The sequence below is a fragment of the Myotis brandtii genome, unplaced genomic scaffold (genome assembly GCF_000412655.1).
Source record: "Myotis brandtii unplaced genomic scaffold, ASM41265v1 scaffold1174, whole genome shotgun sequence".
NCBI lineage: Eukaryota > Metazoa > Chordata > Mammalia > Chiroptera > Vespertilionidae > Myotis > Myotis brandtii.
This window is the reverse complement of record NW_005354065.1, coordinates 686,660-705,615: the sequence shown is the minus strand read 5'-3', so window position 1 is coordinate 705,615 and position 18,956 is coordinate 686,660. Positions and strand designations below refer to the sequence as shown.

Here is an 18,956-nt window from a genome sequence, read left to right as displayed (position 1 = left end):
CTGCAGCCACTGCCAGTCACCGCAGCCACCAAGGTGTTTTCATCAACACGGACTCCAGTCCCTTCACCATGAAAAAATGACAACTTTCTTTAGGAATTTTCAAGCTGTGTCTTTCATAGGATATGACATTTCTTTCTTTATTATTTTTTTTTATCCTCACCTGACGATATGTTTCCATTGATTTTTAGAGAATGTGGAAGAGAAAGGGAAAGACAGAGAGAAACATAAAAGTGAGAGGAACACTGGCCTGGGTAGGGGACCCCCAGCCCCCTCCGATCGTCCGCTCCACCCCTCGCCCTCCTGCCTCCCCCACCACCTGCCTGGCCAACAGGCCTGGATACTTCAGCGGCGGGGCTGAGGGGACTGAGCGCCGCCATCTTGCGGCTATGGGTGTGGCCATCTTTGTGACAGAGTGGCGGAGTGATGACTAATTTGCATATTACTCTTTTATTAGCTAGGCTAGATTATATGTGCTAATAAATTCCCTCCTGTGGCTTCAGTCACTTTAAATTATGTTTCTGACACCTATAAGAAAAAGTGTCCAGGGGCCCAAGTCCTCTGATCGAGCTCCTCCCTCCCCCAGAAAAGTGTCCCAAATAAAGTAAGCCCCACTTGGATTGGTGTAGGTTCTACAACTTGAAAAACAAAGGAAGGCAAGACTCAATACAGCAAAGTCCCACCAGCACGGACAGCCACGGCCACAATCATTTTCTAAATAGTGACCTTCAAACAGAGTGGCACAGGTGGGACATGAGAAGGCTGGCTCTAATAACACACAAGTCACCCTGGGAAAGCTCATATGCAATTCCAAGAGAATTATATGGTCCAACTATGCATATGTGGACCTCAGACCACGGATTGTGGGTCTTAGTATTCATGAGAAATTATTTGTCTCCATAAGCTGGCAAGGTTTGGGGATACTCTGGTTACATATAGAATAAGGAAGTAGCACTAGCCTCCACCACTCTAGGTTCCATTGAAATCCAGATATCTATTGTTTGATAACAAAATTAAAGTTAGATTCTTCTCCTTGACTTGCACTGGATATTCACCTGCCTCTTTTGCCTTAGAACAAGAGTCAGAATAAAGGAAAGCCTGGGGACATGGTGAGTGAGCCTGGTTGGGCACATAATGTGCATCTGCGCATTGCGGGAATGCTGAAATGTGGGTTTTCAAACAAACCTGAGTTTCGGCTGAGAGCACCAGTTTGAAAACATCAAATGCTTGCCCACATATTCTTTCTTTGCATGTGGACACTGGAATTAGTGCTTAGGAAATGTGACCTCACTTCTGGGCTGTCCTTGGATAGCATTCGTCTTAATAAAGGGAATATTTCCTTTTAGCCCTGCCATGTAGTGGGACATAATATCAATGCAATCGGAAGAGCCAGTGAAAGAGAAGTCAAGATGTTCACAGCAAACAAAAGAGAGCAAGACTACCAAGGACTACCAAATTAAACAAGGACATAAAGTTTGAAGATGTCACTTTAAGACTGAGCACAACTGAAAGTATCAACGTGCATAAATGCCCTTCATGAAAATATGAAAAATAACATCAAATTCAGCATGTGGAAATCTGAAAACAGATATGTAAAAACAATTTTCCCCAGTGTGTCTACAGAAATCATGTCTAATTTCCTCAGTATCCCGTTACACATATAAAACATCAAGTTATATGATTTTTTGAGTAATAGTCACTTCACTAGCTATGAGCCTAATCTGAAGATCAATCAAGGTCAGGGTTTCTGTTCCATAGACCTATCCTGAATGCTGTCAGAGCTGAGCTGGTTATCTAAATTTTATAAACAAATATTGTCTTATGCAGGCTTAATTGGCCACTGAGCCTCCAGAGAAAACGTGTGTGCACCGGAAGTCACTGAAGCACACACACAGACAGCCACTCACCTTTTCTCGCCTGGAGATCGTGGCAGTTTTCATGGACGCACAGACCCCAGGCTGACCAGGAGGACACCACACAGTCTGTAGAGCAAGGAACGCTGCAGAGCTGAGCGGCTGCAGGGGCAGGCCCCACGCATAGTGTTTTGTCCACAGGTCTAAAGACTAAAGGACAGAAAAAGAAAAAATAATGCACCACGTCACATTCTCTGCTTATCCCTAGAATCGCTCCCGTCTTTGCGTGCTTGCCTTGCCCCATATCAGCTTCATGGTTAGAAGGGTAAATGCAAACAAAATATAAAACACTCTCTAATATGCACTGCTCAGCTGCACAGTATTAGCATTTGCAGTAAGAAAAAACAACAACAAAAAAAAAAAGGGTATTCAACAAGGGCATGCACTTGAGTTTCCTGCCTCACAGAGTATTCCCTGGGAGTCAAGAGAAGACCAAGAATATAGATACAATACCTAGAGTTATGATTTTAAAAATTAAATGGCTTTGTGAAGTTTCAAGATGAGCCCATCTCAAAGATATAAATGACTGGGTTGCTGTGAAAAAAATCAAAATTGAACTCCTGAGGTGGGGTGTTTAGCATAACCAATCTACTGCTGTTACTCCCCTGGGGTGGAGCTCTCCAAGACAGTAGAAAAATGGTTCTTAAAATAAGAAGAATAATCAGGATCAGAATTAGCCCAGAAAGTCAGTTTCATTAGTGAGGCTACCCAGAGGCACAGGAGTGTCTAAGGAGCGACAGGGACTGAAAACTAGGAGCCTGTGAGCACTTCCTGTGTGGCCCTGCACCCAGAGAACGCCCAGAACGGGTCCCCATCCTGGCACCATGAAAACACACAGAGGAAGGAGAAGATGAGATATTGATCCCTGTGGAGTTTGAAACATAAAAGTAACTAGGACAGCAATACCTAAAACGCACGAAAAAGAACACCAATGCATAACCACACTTCACAGAAGGGCCCCAGGCTAAGGTGGTTTTGGAGCATTTCAGAGTTTGTGAGCAAATGACTTAAGTTCAGAAGGTTTTATCTTATGGACGGGCTTACACTATTGTCTAAATATTTCCTTTGCTATTTCCATCCAGCTAAGCAGATTAGAATTGCTTCAAAGACAGAGACTGGCATGAGGGGATTGGGTGGTGACTCACGCCATCTACTTTGTCTCCTCACACTATGTGCAATGTGAATTAAATTGGATAAAGTTGGCACTAAATCACTGCTCTGACCAGCAGAACTTTGAGCACAATCCAAAACAATAACAAAATAAAAATTTTAAAAATACTGTCATGAAGAAGTCCCATGAGGAAAAAAAAGGGTTTCTAATGAACAATGGGACAGCCTGAGGTGATTGTGCAGGTGAATGAGAAAAGTAAAAGGTTGCAAAGAAAAATAATAATATTTTGTTTGAAATTAATTCTTTTACAGCTTACCAAAAGGATTTGACCTGACTTAAATAAATGGCAGGGCAAAGCAAGATTAGAAATATAAATGTCAAGGGCACAAGCCAGTGGAGGAGACAGGTAAAAGAAGAGAGAACAGCCCTAGCCGGTTTGGCTCAGTGGATAGAGTGATGGCCTGTGGACTGAGGGGTCCCAGGTTGGATTCTGGTCAGGGGCACATGCCCAGGTTGCAGGCACTATCCCCAGTGGAGGCAGTCGATCAATGATTCATTCTCATCATTGATGTCTCTCTCTGTCTCTCTGTCTCTCTGTCTCTCTCTCTCTCTCTCTCTCTCTCTCTCCCTCCCTTCCTCCCTCCCTCCCTCCCTCCCTCCCTCCTTCTCCTTTCCTCTCTGAAATCAATAAAAATATATTAAAAATAAAGAAGAACAGGTGTGGGTGGAAAGCAAAAGGGAAGGTGACGAGAGTTGATGATCAAACAGAGACAGTGCTGGTGATGATAACAGTGGGAAGGGAGGTTGGCGTGACCAGGACTGAAGATGAACATCTGACACTGATCGGACGGAGGGGAGGGGGACGGGGGGGATTTCTTTCCTAGGAGGGATCAATGGCTGACACACAGGACAGCCATTCACTGAGTAAGTATGCATTCAATCTAACCACTGAGCACCCACGCTCAATCAGGCTCAATCAGGCGCTCTTAAACGGTGTCTGCTTTCAAAGAACTCTAAGTCAAGATGCCTAAGGCAAGTAGCGTATTAACAAACTTGATGGAAAGAGGTGCTTCAGAGCATCAGGTAAGTAGAAAGCCCGTATCCAGAGGTCCTCAGGCAGGAGAAGGCTTGTGTCCGGGCCCAGGCTTGTTACAATGTGTTCTCACAAACTCAACTTTAGTTCTAAAAACAAAACCTCGATAATGAAGGACAAGGAATCAGGGCGTGTAAACTGATTAATCTTCTTAGTTAAAAAGACATTTCTAGTGCACAGCAGGCACCAGTTATAAATGTATCAATCACGTTAAGCTGCATAACTGCTTTGAGATATACATTATTATTAGTCCCAGTTTAAAAATGAGGAAATTACGACAGAAATATTTACTCTCTTTCCCACATTTCCAGTTGGTGAGCAGAAGAGCTGGGATTTGGACCCAGGGGTCTGTCTCTTAACCACGGCACCAAGTAGCCTCTTCATTGATTATTCAACCTACATTGTTGCGTGCCTCCCATGTGTTAACACAGTGTCAGGTGCTCAAACCAGAATAGTTAGTGAAATAGTTAAGGCCCCTGCCAGCATGGAGCCCGCATTTCAGTGTGGGTGGACACTAACCATACATGAGTCCATGGGCTCCAACAAGACTGGAAAGCTGTTACGGTTACTCCTTTTTCCTTTGGCATGGCTGTCTCCCTGCAACACCAGCCAGACAGACTTAAGTGTCTGATGATCAGTGCTGAGAAGGTACCCCAAACCACTCAGCAACAAGACCCAGAAGACACTTGCTGCTATAACCTCTGTGCCTGAGTTGAAATTAGTCAATCTGCCAGTGCAGCGATCAAGCACACAGTAGGTCTGCATTACATCTCCTCGGGAGCTCTAGATTGTCTGTGTCAGCAAGGCTCCAGGTTGGCAGTGCAATTGGAAAGAGACTGGGGAACTCATTTTAAAACTGTGTTTGTTTTTACAGATATTAAGCTTCTGTGGCTTATTTTTGGGGGACTGTTGAGGATTATTGAGAGGTGTGGGGTTAAGTTCCCTCAGGCCTCCTTTGATAAATACATGGGGCTAATGATACTACTAAGATTTGAAAGTAGGAGAGAGGGACATGGTGCGCTGGAGAAGAACAAGGCGGGACTTCCCCGGGGACTATTAAGTGGCATAATGGGAGGCACAGGGGTGGGAGTGAGGCCATTTGTCAGAGCACTTCCACCTCTGCAGCACCTGCAGCTTTGACAGACAGGGGATCTTTATCCATATCAATAAATTCTTCCAGTCTCAGGCGACATGTCTCAGACGCTTCATTTAAGCACTGAATCAATGTGCTTGGGTCAACCTATCTCTCTCTCAAACCCCCTGGGCTACATTTGTTCTACAAATAAATCAAGAGGAAGTCACAAAGCACTTACCAGCTTCAGACCACTTAGGTAGTCATCTTCCCAAGAAAAGTGAACACAGGATATTTCTACACCTATTGACTGTTAGCGCTAGAAGGGAGTTTTTGAGCTAATTTAGTTTAATTTACCAATTTTACTGAAAAATGAGCTCCAAAGACATTATGTGCTTCCAAAGACCTTCACTCAGCAAATCGAGAGCAGAGCAAGCCTAAGTCTTATGCCAGGTGGTTGATTCTCCTTTCCTGGAATGATGGCATCAGGCAGCACATATGAGGTCATTTATACCAAGAACATTTGTTTAGGAGTCACAGTGACCATGACTGGAGCAGCCAGTGCCAAAATATTTCTAAGATATCTCCCAGGAACGCTGCAGGCTCCACTTAACCCTTAAAGCAAAATCCAAACCCTTCTCCTCCTTCACTGGTACTTCTCCATACCTCCTCCCAGAGGTCCTTCACTAAGTAGGAGGTAGTAGCTAGGAAGACCAACATTTGCTCCACTTCAAATGACCATTTACCTGTTTAATTGGCAGCTATTCATGTTGTAACAAAATTATTTTGGGAATGGCTGAGTGGGGGCCAATTCCTGGACCACCTGGAATTGGATGGGAGAGGCATTTTACTTTTGATGGGGCCTCATTTCTTCTTGGCCAAACTCCAGCCATGATGTCTGCAGGTAAAACTGCTGCTTTCTGCTTACCTGCACTCCTTGCTCTGGAGCTATGGACTGAAATGACTTTATTCTACTTACTAACTCTTTTTCCCCAGTGTGTCCATTCAGTACATGGCTATGCTTGTCCCTTGTCCCACTTTCTCAGCTGCCTTTTAGTCCCTGTCACCTTGAGGCCTTCTGTCATTCCTGTGTTAACCAACTGCCTGATTAGATAAGCAATTACCCAAGGTCTCATAGGCCACTTAGCCTTTGTAGGCAGCAATGTCAGCTCATACAGAGCCCTCTGGTAGCCACAAAGTGTTAAAGAGCCCAAATAACATGTAACTAGGGATATATTGGCATCACGACATAGTGGCAGCTTTCTAAATGCTAGGGAATATGGCGCAGTATTATAAGCAATTGTACATCTGCAATATTCATTAATATTTTAGTACCTAACCTGGAATTTTTTATTTGCAATTATTACATTGACCTGCCTTACAAGAAATGTGAAAGTCTGCTACTAATGATTGCAAAGTTTCCTTAAATAATGAATTACTCCATGAACAGCATGTTCATGGCAATTAACAAGGGGAAAATATTCTGGTAGATGATATGTTGAATGTTTAAAAAAATTATTTTAAATTCTAGAAACGTACAAAGTTCATGATTTTCCTTAATCACAAGGTAATTTCAGATGAGCATACTAATTCAATCAAAAATGAATTGTAATTAAGAAGAAAAATGCCTGTTGTGAACATTAGCATGTGACTGCCATTGTAAAGAAAAATTATTTCCTTCACATTTTGTTCTTTGAAACTCTATCAAGCTCTAATTCAAACTAATGTGAATTAATACAGAAATAAGTTGGCAAGGATTCAGTAAGAATATATTACCTCCCCACCCCAGCTGATGGCCATTTTATAAGATCTAAACTTCAATGTCTTTTAACTCCTCAAAAATAAATTAAAATGAAATTGCATAATAATACTTGATGATATTAATAACCTAGCATTTCTCTCTAGTTTATTTTAAATTAGTTATATTTGCTTAAAGTAAAAAGAGTTATTATAGAAGTTGATGGGATTCACATTTTTTTAAATATATCTGTTATTGAATAAAAATGTTTCAGTTTTTCAAAATTCAGAAAGTATTTGAGGTCATTTCATCATAGCATATTGGAGTTCACCTTTTCCTCTGGCCAGAAAAAAGTATTTTGAAGATAGTAAAGGAATTAGTCACAAAACAGTGCGTTTGTCCTAGTATTTTCAGGGAAATGAAAAGAAAATAAAGGCCATGCTACTTCCTGAGAACTCTTAAACCTGGATTATCTGTCTGCTTTCTATGAGGGGTACAAAGTACTCCTACAAACAACATATTCCATCTCTGGTTGATTTTTACACAACAGATTTGATTTCCAGAATGACATCAACCTGCACAAATACGTTAGACAAAGAAGTTCTCTTCACTTCCACTTTCCAAACCAAATGCAGGCACTATAAACCCCAAAGGGAATCCCCATCAAAAGTCAGGACCCCCACATTCCACAAGCTCTCCGAGAAATAACCATAATAGAAACAGCAATTGCTAAGATTTAATCCAAAACTAATGAAAGAGCTCACTTATGCAAAAATGCTGCTTTCTAAGTGATTTTTGAGAAACAATATTGCCTCTGACATATTCATTTAGTGAGTATACTGACTTGGCAGAAATTCAATCCACCTCGCTGCTAAAATAAATAGGGCTCTTCTGCAGACTGAAGGAGTCAAGCGGTTGAAGGGGAAGATAAATAATATTACAATTTTAACCAGAAAGCTGTTTTCCTTCAAGAAGCTTCATGTGTTATTTCAACTGCCTTTTGCCACTGGGATTTGCAAAATAATGTATCATTCTTTCAGCTTAGTGGATAGAATAAAAACAAAATCTGTCTTCTAGCACTTATAGTCAGCTTAAAGAATGAAAGCACAGCTCATCCTATTACATGTAATAAAGTTTAATTTTAGCCATATTGTAACTCTCTTGGCAAAGTACTATGCAATGCAATTTGGCAGGAGGATGGGTGTGTATGTACAGCAAATTTAATATCTAAAAATAATTCCTGCAATTAGGAATGATTATGTGAAATTTGGCCACATGTTAAAAAGCTTTCCAAATTTCATTCACTTTACATAGCCACTTGCTAAATGTTTATCAACAAGTGATTTTCTCAATGCTACAGATTAACAACACTACAAACAAAGATAAAAATCAATATTCAGAATTAAGATGAAGGCAAAATCAATGAAGTATGTATACAATTTTAGTAAGTAATCAGAAACAAATCCAACAATTACATCATTCAGGGAGAAACATAGTAGCGTCCATTCCTAAATATATATATTTTATCATCAGATATTCTCTGTTCCAACTTTGAGAATTTTTTTCTGATTGTTCATCAGACTTCTAGCTAAAAGCTGATACGGCGGTCCAGAGAGGATGGAAAAAGCAAGAACTGACCTAAATGGCATTTTTTACAGCTTATAGAGTTAGAAATACCATCAATGATGAGAGAGAATGGAAAGGAGATAAGTGAAAGATGAGGAAGTGGTCAGGCAAAGAGAAAAAGTGAAAAGGCAGAGAGGCAAGTGAGAGAAAGAGTTATCTCCAGAGATGTCAGCAACAGGATATGCAATGCCAGAAGTGCACCCATTAAAAGGGTTTTAGTGCAAGAGTCCTCTTCATACTCAGCACTCTGCAAACAATGACAAGAGCTAATTGAGAGAATGATTGCAAAAGACTATTTCACTTATTAATGTAACTAGGGGCCTGGTTCACAAAATTCGTGCACTGGGAGGTGGGGTCCCTCAGCCCAGCCTGCCCCCTCTCACATGCTGGAAGCCCTCAGGGGATGTCCTACTGATGGCTTAGGCCCGCTCCCTGCTCCCCTTGGGGAGCGGGCCTAAGCCGCAGTCTGGCCTCCCTTTGTGGGAGGCGACCGGGCTGACCAGGGGAAGGCACCATCCCCATCACCCCGCTGCTGCAGCCACTGCCAGTCACCACAGCCACCAAAGTGTTTTCATCAACACGGACTCCAGTCCCTTCACCATGAAAAAATGACAACTTTCTTTAGGCATTTTCAAGATGTGTCTTTCATAGGATATGACATATCTTTCTTTCTTTTTTTATCCTCACCTGAGGATATGTTTCCATTGATTTTTAGAGAATGTGGAAGAGAAAGGGAAAGACAGAGAGAAACATCAAAGTGAGAGGAACACTTTGATTGGTTGCCTCCTGCATGAGCCCTGACTTGGGCCCCGGCCAGGGAGGAGCCTGCAACCTAGGTACATGCCGTTGGTCACATTTGAACCCAGACCCTGCGGTTGGCAGGCCGAGTCTCTATCCGTTGAGCCAAACCAGCTAGGGCAGGATATGACATTTCTTATCCTTCCAGCAGCGGACCTTAGTTTTTTTCTCCAGGAGTGAGGTGGAAAACCCCTAGATTACCTATTTGGATTCTTATTACCCAAGTTACTAAGAATATTACCAGTGGCATACAGGGAGCTTAGCCAATGAGCGGTCAGAAAAGGTGTTTCCTCTGTAGTTCACATCGATCCCCGGCTCGGCCCCTGACCAGGCCTAAAGCCTAGGGGCCTGGGCAGGGGACCCCCAGCTCTCTCCGATCGCCGGCTCTGCCCCTGCTCCCTCTGATCACCGGCTCCACCCCTGCTCCCTCCAATCACCGGCTCCTCCCCTGCCTAGGCCTAACACCTCTGGCCGGAGGCCTTAGGCCTGGGCAGGGGACCCCTCGGCTCTGATCACAGGCTCAGGCCTTGCCCAGGAGCCCCCTGGCTCAGGCCCTTCCTAGGCTGCTCAGGGCCCACACGTGGACTCCCTTGGAGTGACCTGGGTGCCCAATGATGTTCCCGCCCAGGATGCTGGGGGCCTATGTATGCAAATTAACTGCAATCTTTGTTGGGTTAATTTGCATACTTCCTGATTGGCTGGTGAGTGTAGCAGAGGGACGGTCAATTTATATGTTTGTCTATTATTAGGTAAGATGGTGAATGCCTATTGGCAGCCCACTTGGTTCTAGGCACTGTGCTAAGCACTTAAATGCAATTTCTCATTTATTCATCACAATCACTCCAAGGTAAGCACAATTATTGTTCCCATTTTATAGATGAAATAAGTAAAGATAAATTATTTGCTTAAAACAACAAAGTTAATAAGTGATAAACACTGAACTAGGGACCTTAAAAGCCCAGACCCTTTAATACTACACTATAGTATGATGTTATCTTTGTAATAAATTATGATAGAAAAATCTGTTGTAAGAGTAATAATTTATCGGGAAAATAAATAAGTGAACATTGAGTCCACTTTCAAAATTTTCTTCAAGGGAGATCAAATATACCAAAAAAAAGGGGGGGTGGGGGAGTGTTGTTAAAGGAGAATGAGGAGCTGGGTTGGTATTTTTTATGTGATTCCGAAAGGTATTTATGATTATTACTGAAAGTGTAAGGGAGTAGATAAAATTATATTATAATGACTACTTTCATCTTAAGTTTAGTTTAGGGCCACTCCTGAGGTATTACAATGAGTCCCCAATAAGCACCCCTCCCCCCTTTTAATATTTTCTTAGAGTAAATGATGACCAAAGAAACCATTCCAGCAGCTTTGAAACTGGGGAAGGACAACAAGTATGTGCAAAGCTCAGCCTGCACTGGTACACACAGTCTCACCAGCACAATTCTGTCTCCTTGTCAACCCTCTCCAATCCATCAACTGAGAAAGGACAGCCTAACAGTACAATCAATGTTCCTAGATCCACTGGACAAGAACTGGAAAGAAGAAAGACGTTTGAAAAACACAAAAACAAACAAACAAACAAACAAATAACATGATAAGGATGCTGCAGAGAAGGAAAAGGGAACAGGAAGACCTGGTAAGAAAGGTCAGAAGGAGGTGACAGAAAGCAGAGCCTGGACTCTCAGACTTCAGGACTGGGCACAAGATGCCCCATTAGTCCATCTGAACAAAGCAAGTCAGACCTCCAACTGTGTTGATTTAGAAGATGGTCTCTCAACCTGGGAATAACTGAACAAGAAGTTTTAAAAATGGTAACAAGAATGGGAAATCCATATTCTCTAAAGTGACATAGTCCTCTAAGAACAACATTGCTAAAACCAGAGGTTAAAGCTCTTTCTAAAGGAACAAAAACCAAGTAGGAAAATTTGTACTTCTTAATCCCTTTCACCTTTCCACCATCTCCCCAAGCACTTCCCATCTGACAACCACCAATTTGTTCTCTGTATCCTAAGTTTGTTTCTGTTTTCTCTGTTCATTTACTTTGTTTTTATAGATTCCACATTTAAGTGAAATCGTATGGTATTTGTCTTTGACTTCTTTCACAAAGTATAATACCCTCAAAGTTAAAATAGTCCTGGGGGTGTGAAGTAGAGTATAGGGAATGTAGTCAATAATACTGTAATAACTATATATGGTGTCAGATGGGTACTAGATTTATCAGGATGATCATTTCATAAGGTATACAAATGTCTAATCAATATATTTTACACCCCAAATAAATACATCATCAAATTCTAACTGCAACTGAAAAATAAATTAAAACATTTTTTTTTTTATTTTAGAGGGTCAAGAAAGAACTATTTGCCCCTAAAATAAATATGCACATTCTGTTTTAACAGGAGAGAAAAACGAAGGCATCGCTGTACTGGACATCCTTGTTAGCCTATGCTGCTTAAAATTTGCAACTTGTTTTAGACTGAACAAGTAAATTCAGCTTCAAAGGAAGGCTCATGGGATTCACCAGGCCCCTAAGTAGTGATAAGGACAAGAAATATGATAGTAACTTTTTTAAATGCAGAATAGTTCTTTCTATTATATAAGGGACCACATTATGAATTTTTAGATGTAAAATGAAAATTACAAACTGACACTTCTGCATTGCAAAACTGAATGAAAGCTCGTTTTTCCCAGGCCCAATTGGATACATCAGTCATACACTATATATCTCTTCACTGTGTCAAGGCAAATATTAAAAATTAGTAGCTTCCAACCTGGATACAACAGTGGGGTCCCACATATACCCAAGCATTGTTCAGAATTGGGAAAGAGGTAGCAGAGAGTACAGTATGGATTTATATCTTCAAAAATCTTTATTTTTAACAGGTTGGGGACTAAATCTTATGAATAATTTATGGAGTATGATTTTGAAAACCCAATTGGCAAAATACTATCATTAAAAAACCATCAAACCGAGAGCCTCCCACTACCTGTGTGAATTGGACAAATCTCTTAGCAATTGAGCTTCTGTATAATAAATAAACTACCCAGTGTTTCTCACTTTTGTTACATTATCTCCTCCCTAAGGAGCCTTTGCAAACATTTTTCCCTAATTGTCCCTCTCTTTCCTATGACATTTTCACACCACACATACCTGAAGAACCAATTTTGGATGCCATCAGGTCAGTATCACCCCCATTGGGAATGCAAGGAATAGCACACAGGGTGAGCTTAAATTGTGTTCCATTCAATCAATTTACAAATATATCCTGGTTTCATTAGCAAAACAACTCTCTGAGGTAAGTACTGCTAATATCTCTAGTATCCAATAAGGGAAAGTTTTAAAAATCTATCCAAGCTTCTATAATTAATAAGTGGCTGAGGCAAGACCTGAACTCAGCCAGCATGAGTTTGTTTTTCCCTCTTCATCACCATGTTAGACTTCCAGGCTTGAGCTCTGAAATTCTTAGACTCTGCATTTCCATGGCTGTCGGCTGAAACCTATGTTTTTAATTTGGCTACTGTGTTTCTTAATACCTGTGTTTGCATGAAACTGGAATCTATCTGCTAATTTTTTCATTACAATAAGCAGGAGATAATGCATTAACCAATAAGATACGCTATTTTCTGGTAGAATTCTGATGCATGTAAAGAGTAGATTATTTGCCCAGCCAGAGTGGCTCAGTGATTGAGCATTAACCCACGCACCAAGGGGTCACTGGTTTGATTCCTGGTCAAGGCACATACCTAAGTTGCAGACTCATTCCCCACTAGGGGGCGTGCAGAAGGCAGCAGATCTATGCTTCTTTCTCATCTATGTTTCTCTCTCTTTCGCATTCCCTTCCTCTCTCTAAAATCAGTAAAAAACGTATTTTAAAAAGGAATATGAATTATTTAAAATAGCTGATAAGCTGTAAAAATTTTATGAATTTGTCTTTTGCTTAAGTAGCAGTCACGTTATTAAAAAGCCATCTTGAGAAGTTGTATAACCTAATATTTTACAATTATATACATCAGAGCAAAATAGGTTATAATACCAAGAGGACAATGACAAATATTTTAAAAGATTGCAGTTATTTTCTAGGAAGTCATAATTTGAGAGAAAAAGCATAAAATAATAGGATAACAACAATTATTTAATTTTAAAATGCACTTATATGATTTTCTATTAAAAGCAACATGATGTATTTATAGGTTATTAAATGCAAATAAACACTAATTCTGAAAATGTTATTACCTATTTTCAAAAGGGTAGATGAATCAAATTTCTAAAGTAAAACTAGAGTAGTAAACCATAAATAGATTCAGTTTCAATAATTGTGTTATTTTTGTAAAACATTTATACTTTCTTAGCTGAGGTGCTTTAACAAATATTGTTTTGTTCAGCCCAATGAAACTCAAAGATAGGGCATGTTCATCATAACAATTATTTGGGGGGGGGCCCTGAATGAGTAAGTAGTTATGTTTGTTTAGATAATTTTCAGACCTCTGGCAGCTTAAGATCTTTAAAATAGAGAACTCAGCACAAAAGTCAGGGAGCCTTCACAGACTCCCTGTGCAGGTTACAGATCATGATGAAGCACCTCATGTGAGAACCAGTGTTCCCTTTCCTGAACCATCTTGTCCCAATCTGGCCCAACAGGATCCAAACAGGACCCAGCCCTATCACCACAGTATAGGAAATGACAGATTTCTTATTCTGAGAACAGAGATAGGGCCATATCTTGCAGTCCACCAGGTAATAACCAGTCTATCTTCTCTACTTAACATGAATAATTAATTCATGTTAATTTATAGTTATTTTCTTATAATGATCAAAAACAGGTATGCATTGCTACATTTTTAGAAAAAAAGAAACTTCTCAATCCTATTCTGAGTTAAGACATGTTTCTTAGGCGGTTTTCTGTCTCAAGGGAAACCAGACAGATCCCAAGGGAAGTGGGGCCTACTTGGAATATCCTTTCCCTCAGAGATCAGAGATATGCTCCCTCGTGGAGCCTTGGAATGGGAGAGAGCTCAATGGTCTCTTCTACAATATTCTGCTTCTACAACTGAGAAAATCAAGGCCTAAAGTGGTTATATGGCTTGCCCCAAATCAGCATATGGTTAGTTTAAACATCCACCTGGAATTCCCTGACCTCACACCGACTTCACTCAGTTATGCCAACTCTAGTTGGAAAGAAAAAATATGCTTGATTAATCCTATCGTATCTAAACACATCTACACTACTCATTCATTGAGGATGTATTTTATTCTGCAGATGACGATATTCTCCATGAAATAGACATTTCTACTCCTCAATTAGGTTGCAAAAACCCTGTTGTTAGGACAGCATCATATACTTCTACCTAAGAGTCCATATAAGAATGTTTGAGCTAATAAAGTGCTTATTGCAAAGGAAAAAAGATTAGGATTTTTTTTTCCAATAAGCAGTTTGAAAGAAACATTATACCCAAGATGAACAGCTGTATAGATATTTAAATAAAAACATAAATGGAGTTAAATGCTCACTGTTACACAACTTCCCCAGAAACAGGCACTCTCTCTGTCCTGCTCATCACTGTAACTCCCGTCCCTTTGATATTGACCAGTGGATAGTCAGCATTCAGCAAATTTTTAATAACTACGTAAATAAATTAATGTGGCTATAGGAGTTTCAATTCTGGCCCAGATATTAAATGAAAAGGGAATTGGGTAGCAAATATTTGATGAATATTTGAGAGTATGAAGATAATTGAAGAATGCTGATGTACATAGGGTTCTACATAGGGTTGTACAGGTTGAGCCTGCAAAAAAGTCACCTTGCCAAGCTGGGGGGAGGAGGGCAAGCAGTGCTGAAATCTGGCCAGGTTCTGCTAGCCAAACTCCATCCTCCAGTAGCTTCCTCTAGCCAAACTCCATCCTCCAGTTGATGCTCAAAAGGATATCTCTTTCTAACACTCCCCCTCCCAGCAGGTGACTTTGTATAATTCACACAATTATGCAGTTTATGCTGCCTAAGGCCCTGCTTACGTACCATCTGAAAGAATGAGAAGTACCTACAGAGTCAGGTCCGTTTAAAAGTGTCCCTTGAAGTTGAAGGTACCCTTATAGTCAAAAAAGATGTTGACTGCTTAATAATTGAAAACTTTGAAAAAATAGGGACTTCACCAGAGATGTTTCTTTAAAAAAACTAAGAAATACATATTTTTAAAAGTAAAAAAAAATTCAGGTGTCTTATCAAGAAAAGAAACATGATCCCACACCAATAAAAACAGCAGATGGAAGAACTAATCAGTAACAGATTCTTCGGGTCTGAGATCAGCCAGTAGAGTTTATTAGAAATAAGTGAGACACAGAATGAGAAATGGCTAGTGGAACTAAGAGCCAGGTTAATAGAGGCATGCATTAAAGGTCAGAATGTTAAATGTCTTTGTTAATGATTCCAAAGTCCAAAAATTTAAATAGTGGTAATGTGACGGGGTCCGCATTAGGCCACTTACCTTTGCTCACCTCTTAGCAATAAGCAGTGCAGTTTTAAAGGGAAATAATATATTCTTCACAGAAGGAAATATTCTGGAAGCAGAAAGTACCCACTTAACACAAATCACTGTCAAATAAGACATGCTAACTGAGCTGCAATTGCCATATAATAGAACCACTAAATCTCCCTTCCTACCCACTGCACTGACTGCTTCCTCAAGGGAAAGCAGATCATTAACTCCCAGCCCCTTTTGTAGGCACCGCTACAAAGTCCTAGAGAAGACTTCACAAATCCCATGTTTTGACAACCCTATAATTTGATCAGAGGAATTAGATTCACACATGAAAATAAGGGACCATTATTAATTAGGACAAGTATTAATTAGGTTTCCATGTGTCTAGTACCAATTGTACATGAGATAGGTAACTCCAGAAGAAAATCAGGGTCTGGTGAATGATTCTATATAAAATAAATTCTTACAAAATTAAATTGTATTTATAGTAAATTGCATTATAAAATAAATGTGCAAAAATTCCAAATGACAATCATTCAAAAATATCCCTGTTACTACTATGTCCATGGTACTGGAAATTTCACCCAGCAAGCACATTAAATATTAAAATAATTGAAAACATAAAAGAGCAAGGTATTTTTTTCTAAAGATGCAAAAATGGATCAACATTGGGATATCTACTAATATAACTTACTGTATAAATAGATAGAGGGAGAAAATGCAATAACTCTTCTCAATAAGTACATATATAGAGATATGATATATTTTATAATATGATGTAATTTCTAAGTACTATTTATCTATAACTTCCACAGTTAACAATAATCAGACATTCAATGTCCAAAACAAATAAAGAAACAAACAACAAAATCATTTAGAAGTAAACATTTTTAAATATTTAGGTCAGAAATAAGGCAGGAGTATCAGCTAACATGTTATGACCTTCCCATTGTGCTAAATTTTCTAACCAATGCAATGAATTTTAAAAAGACATAAAAGTTATAAATTTTAAATAAGAAGAGAAAAAAATTATTTATATATGATTATTGCTTAATTAATTTAAGAATGTCAAGTAAAAATGTTAAGAATTTATAAGAATATTTAACAAAGTTTTAACTGTTGTCATTAATTTCTGAGTATTATTTATGCTTACTTTGTATTGTTACCTAATATATTTTATAACATTTCTTTCTTCAGTTAAAAAATGTTATCGATGTATCATTTATTAAAGTATGGAGTGTTATATGTAAAAACTACTATATGTAGGAAGCTTTGGGTAACAGTTTAAACAAACTATCTATGTCTTGATCCATATTAAAACCTGAGTTCAGTGTACCTACTACCCAAGTACTTAGCAGAGAAGAGTGATAATAAACAGCATGACACATAAGTCTGAGTCTGTAAGGGTGAGCACTGAGGTGGGGCATTGGGAGTAGCCTGCCCCAGGGAAGGAGTATTTTATCACTGATAGTGCTAAGAAATGCAGGTTCCTGGTGATACCTTTTTTTTTTTCACTTTGTATTTTGAAGTGATAATAGAGTCACAGGAATATTAAAAAAAAATGTGAGGGCCCTGTATACTTTTCACCAAGTTTCCTCCATAGTAACTTCTTGCATTCTAGAGTTCAAAACCAGGAAGTGGACATTGGTAATATCTACATAGCTTATTCAAATTTCATTAGCTTTACATGCATTCATTTATCTGTGTGTGTGTGTGTCTAATGAATTTTTTCACCTGCACATATTTTCATGACCAGAATTGCAATCAAGATACAGAACCATTGCATCCACACAGGCTCTCTCATGCTATCCATTCATAACTACACCTGCCCCTTGCATCACTAACTAACCTGGCAACCACTAATCTATTCACTCAGTATTTTTTTCTGACTGGTCTTATTATAGCTTGTACATTCTCTACAGACAACCCACCCTTATTGCCGGACACCGGCTAGCCTCTTGCATTGCTCTGCCCTTGTTTCCCCATTGGATTGTGATAATGCTCAGAGAAAGCAGGCATCTCATCTCACTGGACTAAATCCCAAATGCTTGCACTGGCCAGCTCACCTTTGCTTCATCTGGCCTGGTCCAGGCTACCCCTGGGACTCAGCTATTCCTGCCTCCCCTGCCCAGCGTCCTCCGTGTGAGCACCTCTTTGCATCAAGCACACTGCTCCCTAGGCCTTCACACTTTTTTCTTCTGCTTGGAACACTCCTTTACCAGAGAGCTACAGTCACACTCTCTCCTTAAGTTTCTGTTCAAAAATCACCTCTTGAGAAAGAATTTTTCTGATGTCCCTATTTAAAGCAATATACTGTCTTACTTATGTCTTCATTATTATCTTTCTTTAATTAATTTATTAAAAAAATTGTACCTTTTTATTTAAAAACTAGTGGCCCCATGCACTAATTTCAGGGTGGGGTATCTCTCAGCCCAGCCTGCACCCTCTCCAATCTGAGGACACCTCAGGGGATGCCTGACTGCCGGTTTAGGCCTGATCCTAAACCAGCAGTCAGACATCCCTCTCACGATCTGGGACCACTGATTCCTAACCACTTGCCTGCCTGCCTGCCTGCCTGCCTGATTGCCCCTAACCACCCTGTCTGCCTGCCTGATCACCCCTAACCACTCTGCCTGCTTGCCTGATCACCCCTAACCACCTCTGCCTTGGCCCCCGCTGCCACAGCTTTGTCCGGAAGGACGTCCAGAATGACATCTGGAAGGTCATTTGGTTGTCTGCTCTAATTAGCATATTACACTTTTATTATTATAGATAGTATTATAAAATTAAAATACGTGTGTGATTGGTGCCAGCAAGAGCTTTATATATATCGCACATGCGCGAGTCAATGTTTATTTTTAAATTGCCAGTATGTGTCATATGTACCGGCCAGTTGGTCAATTGGATGGTCAGTTGGATGGTCAGTTGGACGGTTGATGTGGTTCACATTGAATGTCAACAAAAACAACCAAATTCACAATCAACAATGACAGATAAAATACATGCATGCGATTGGCTTTATATGTATCACACATGCGTGAGTCAAAGTTTATTTTGAAATTGCCAGTGCACATCATATGTGCTGGCTGGTCAGACGGTAAGACGTACATACAGTTGGTCACTTAGGT

The 18,956-nt window shown here is 40.0% G+C and overlaps 1 protein-coding gene across 1 annotated transcript in view; it reads right to left on the bottom strand.

Moving 5' to 3' along the window:
- Positions 1–18,956, bottom strand: part of LOC102259858 (thrombospondin type-1 domain-containing protein 7B) — a 525,758-nt gene that overhangs the window by 275,394 nt on the left and 231,408 nt on the right. Inside the window, exon 5 of the mRNA XM_005858420.2 lies at positions 1,905–2,060. Within this exon, the coding sequence (XP_005858482.2) occupies positions 1,905–2,060 (156 nt within the window). The remainder of the gene's footprint in view (positions 1–1,904; positions 2,061–18,956) is intronic.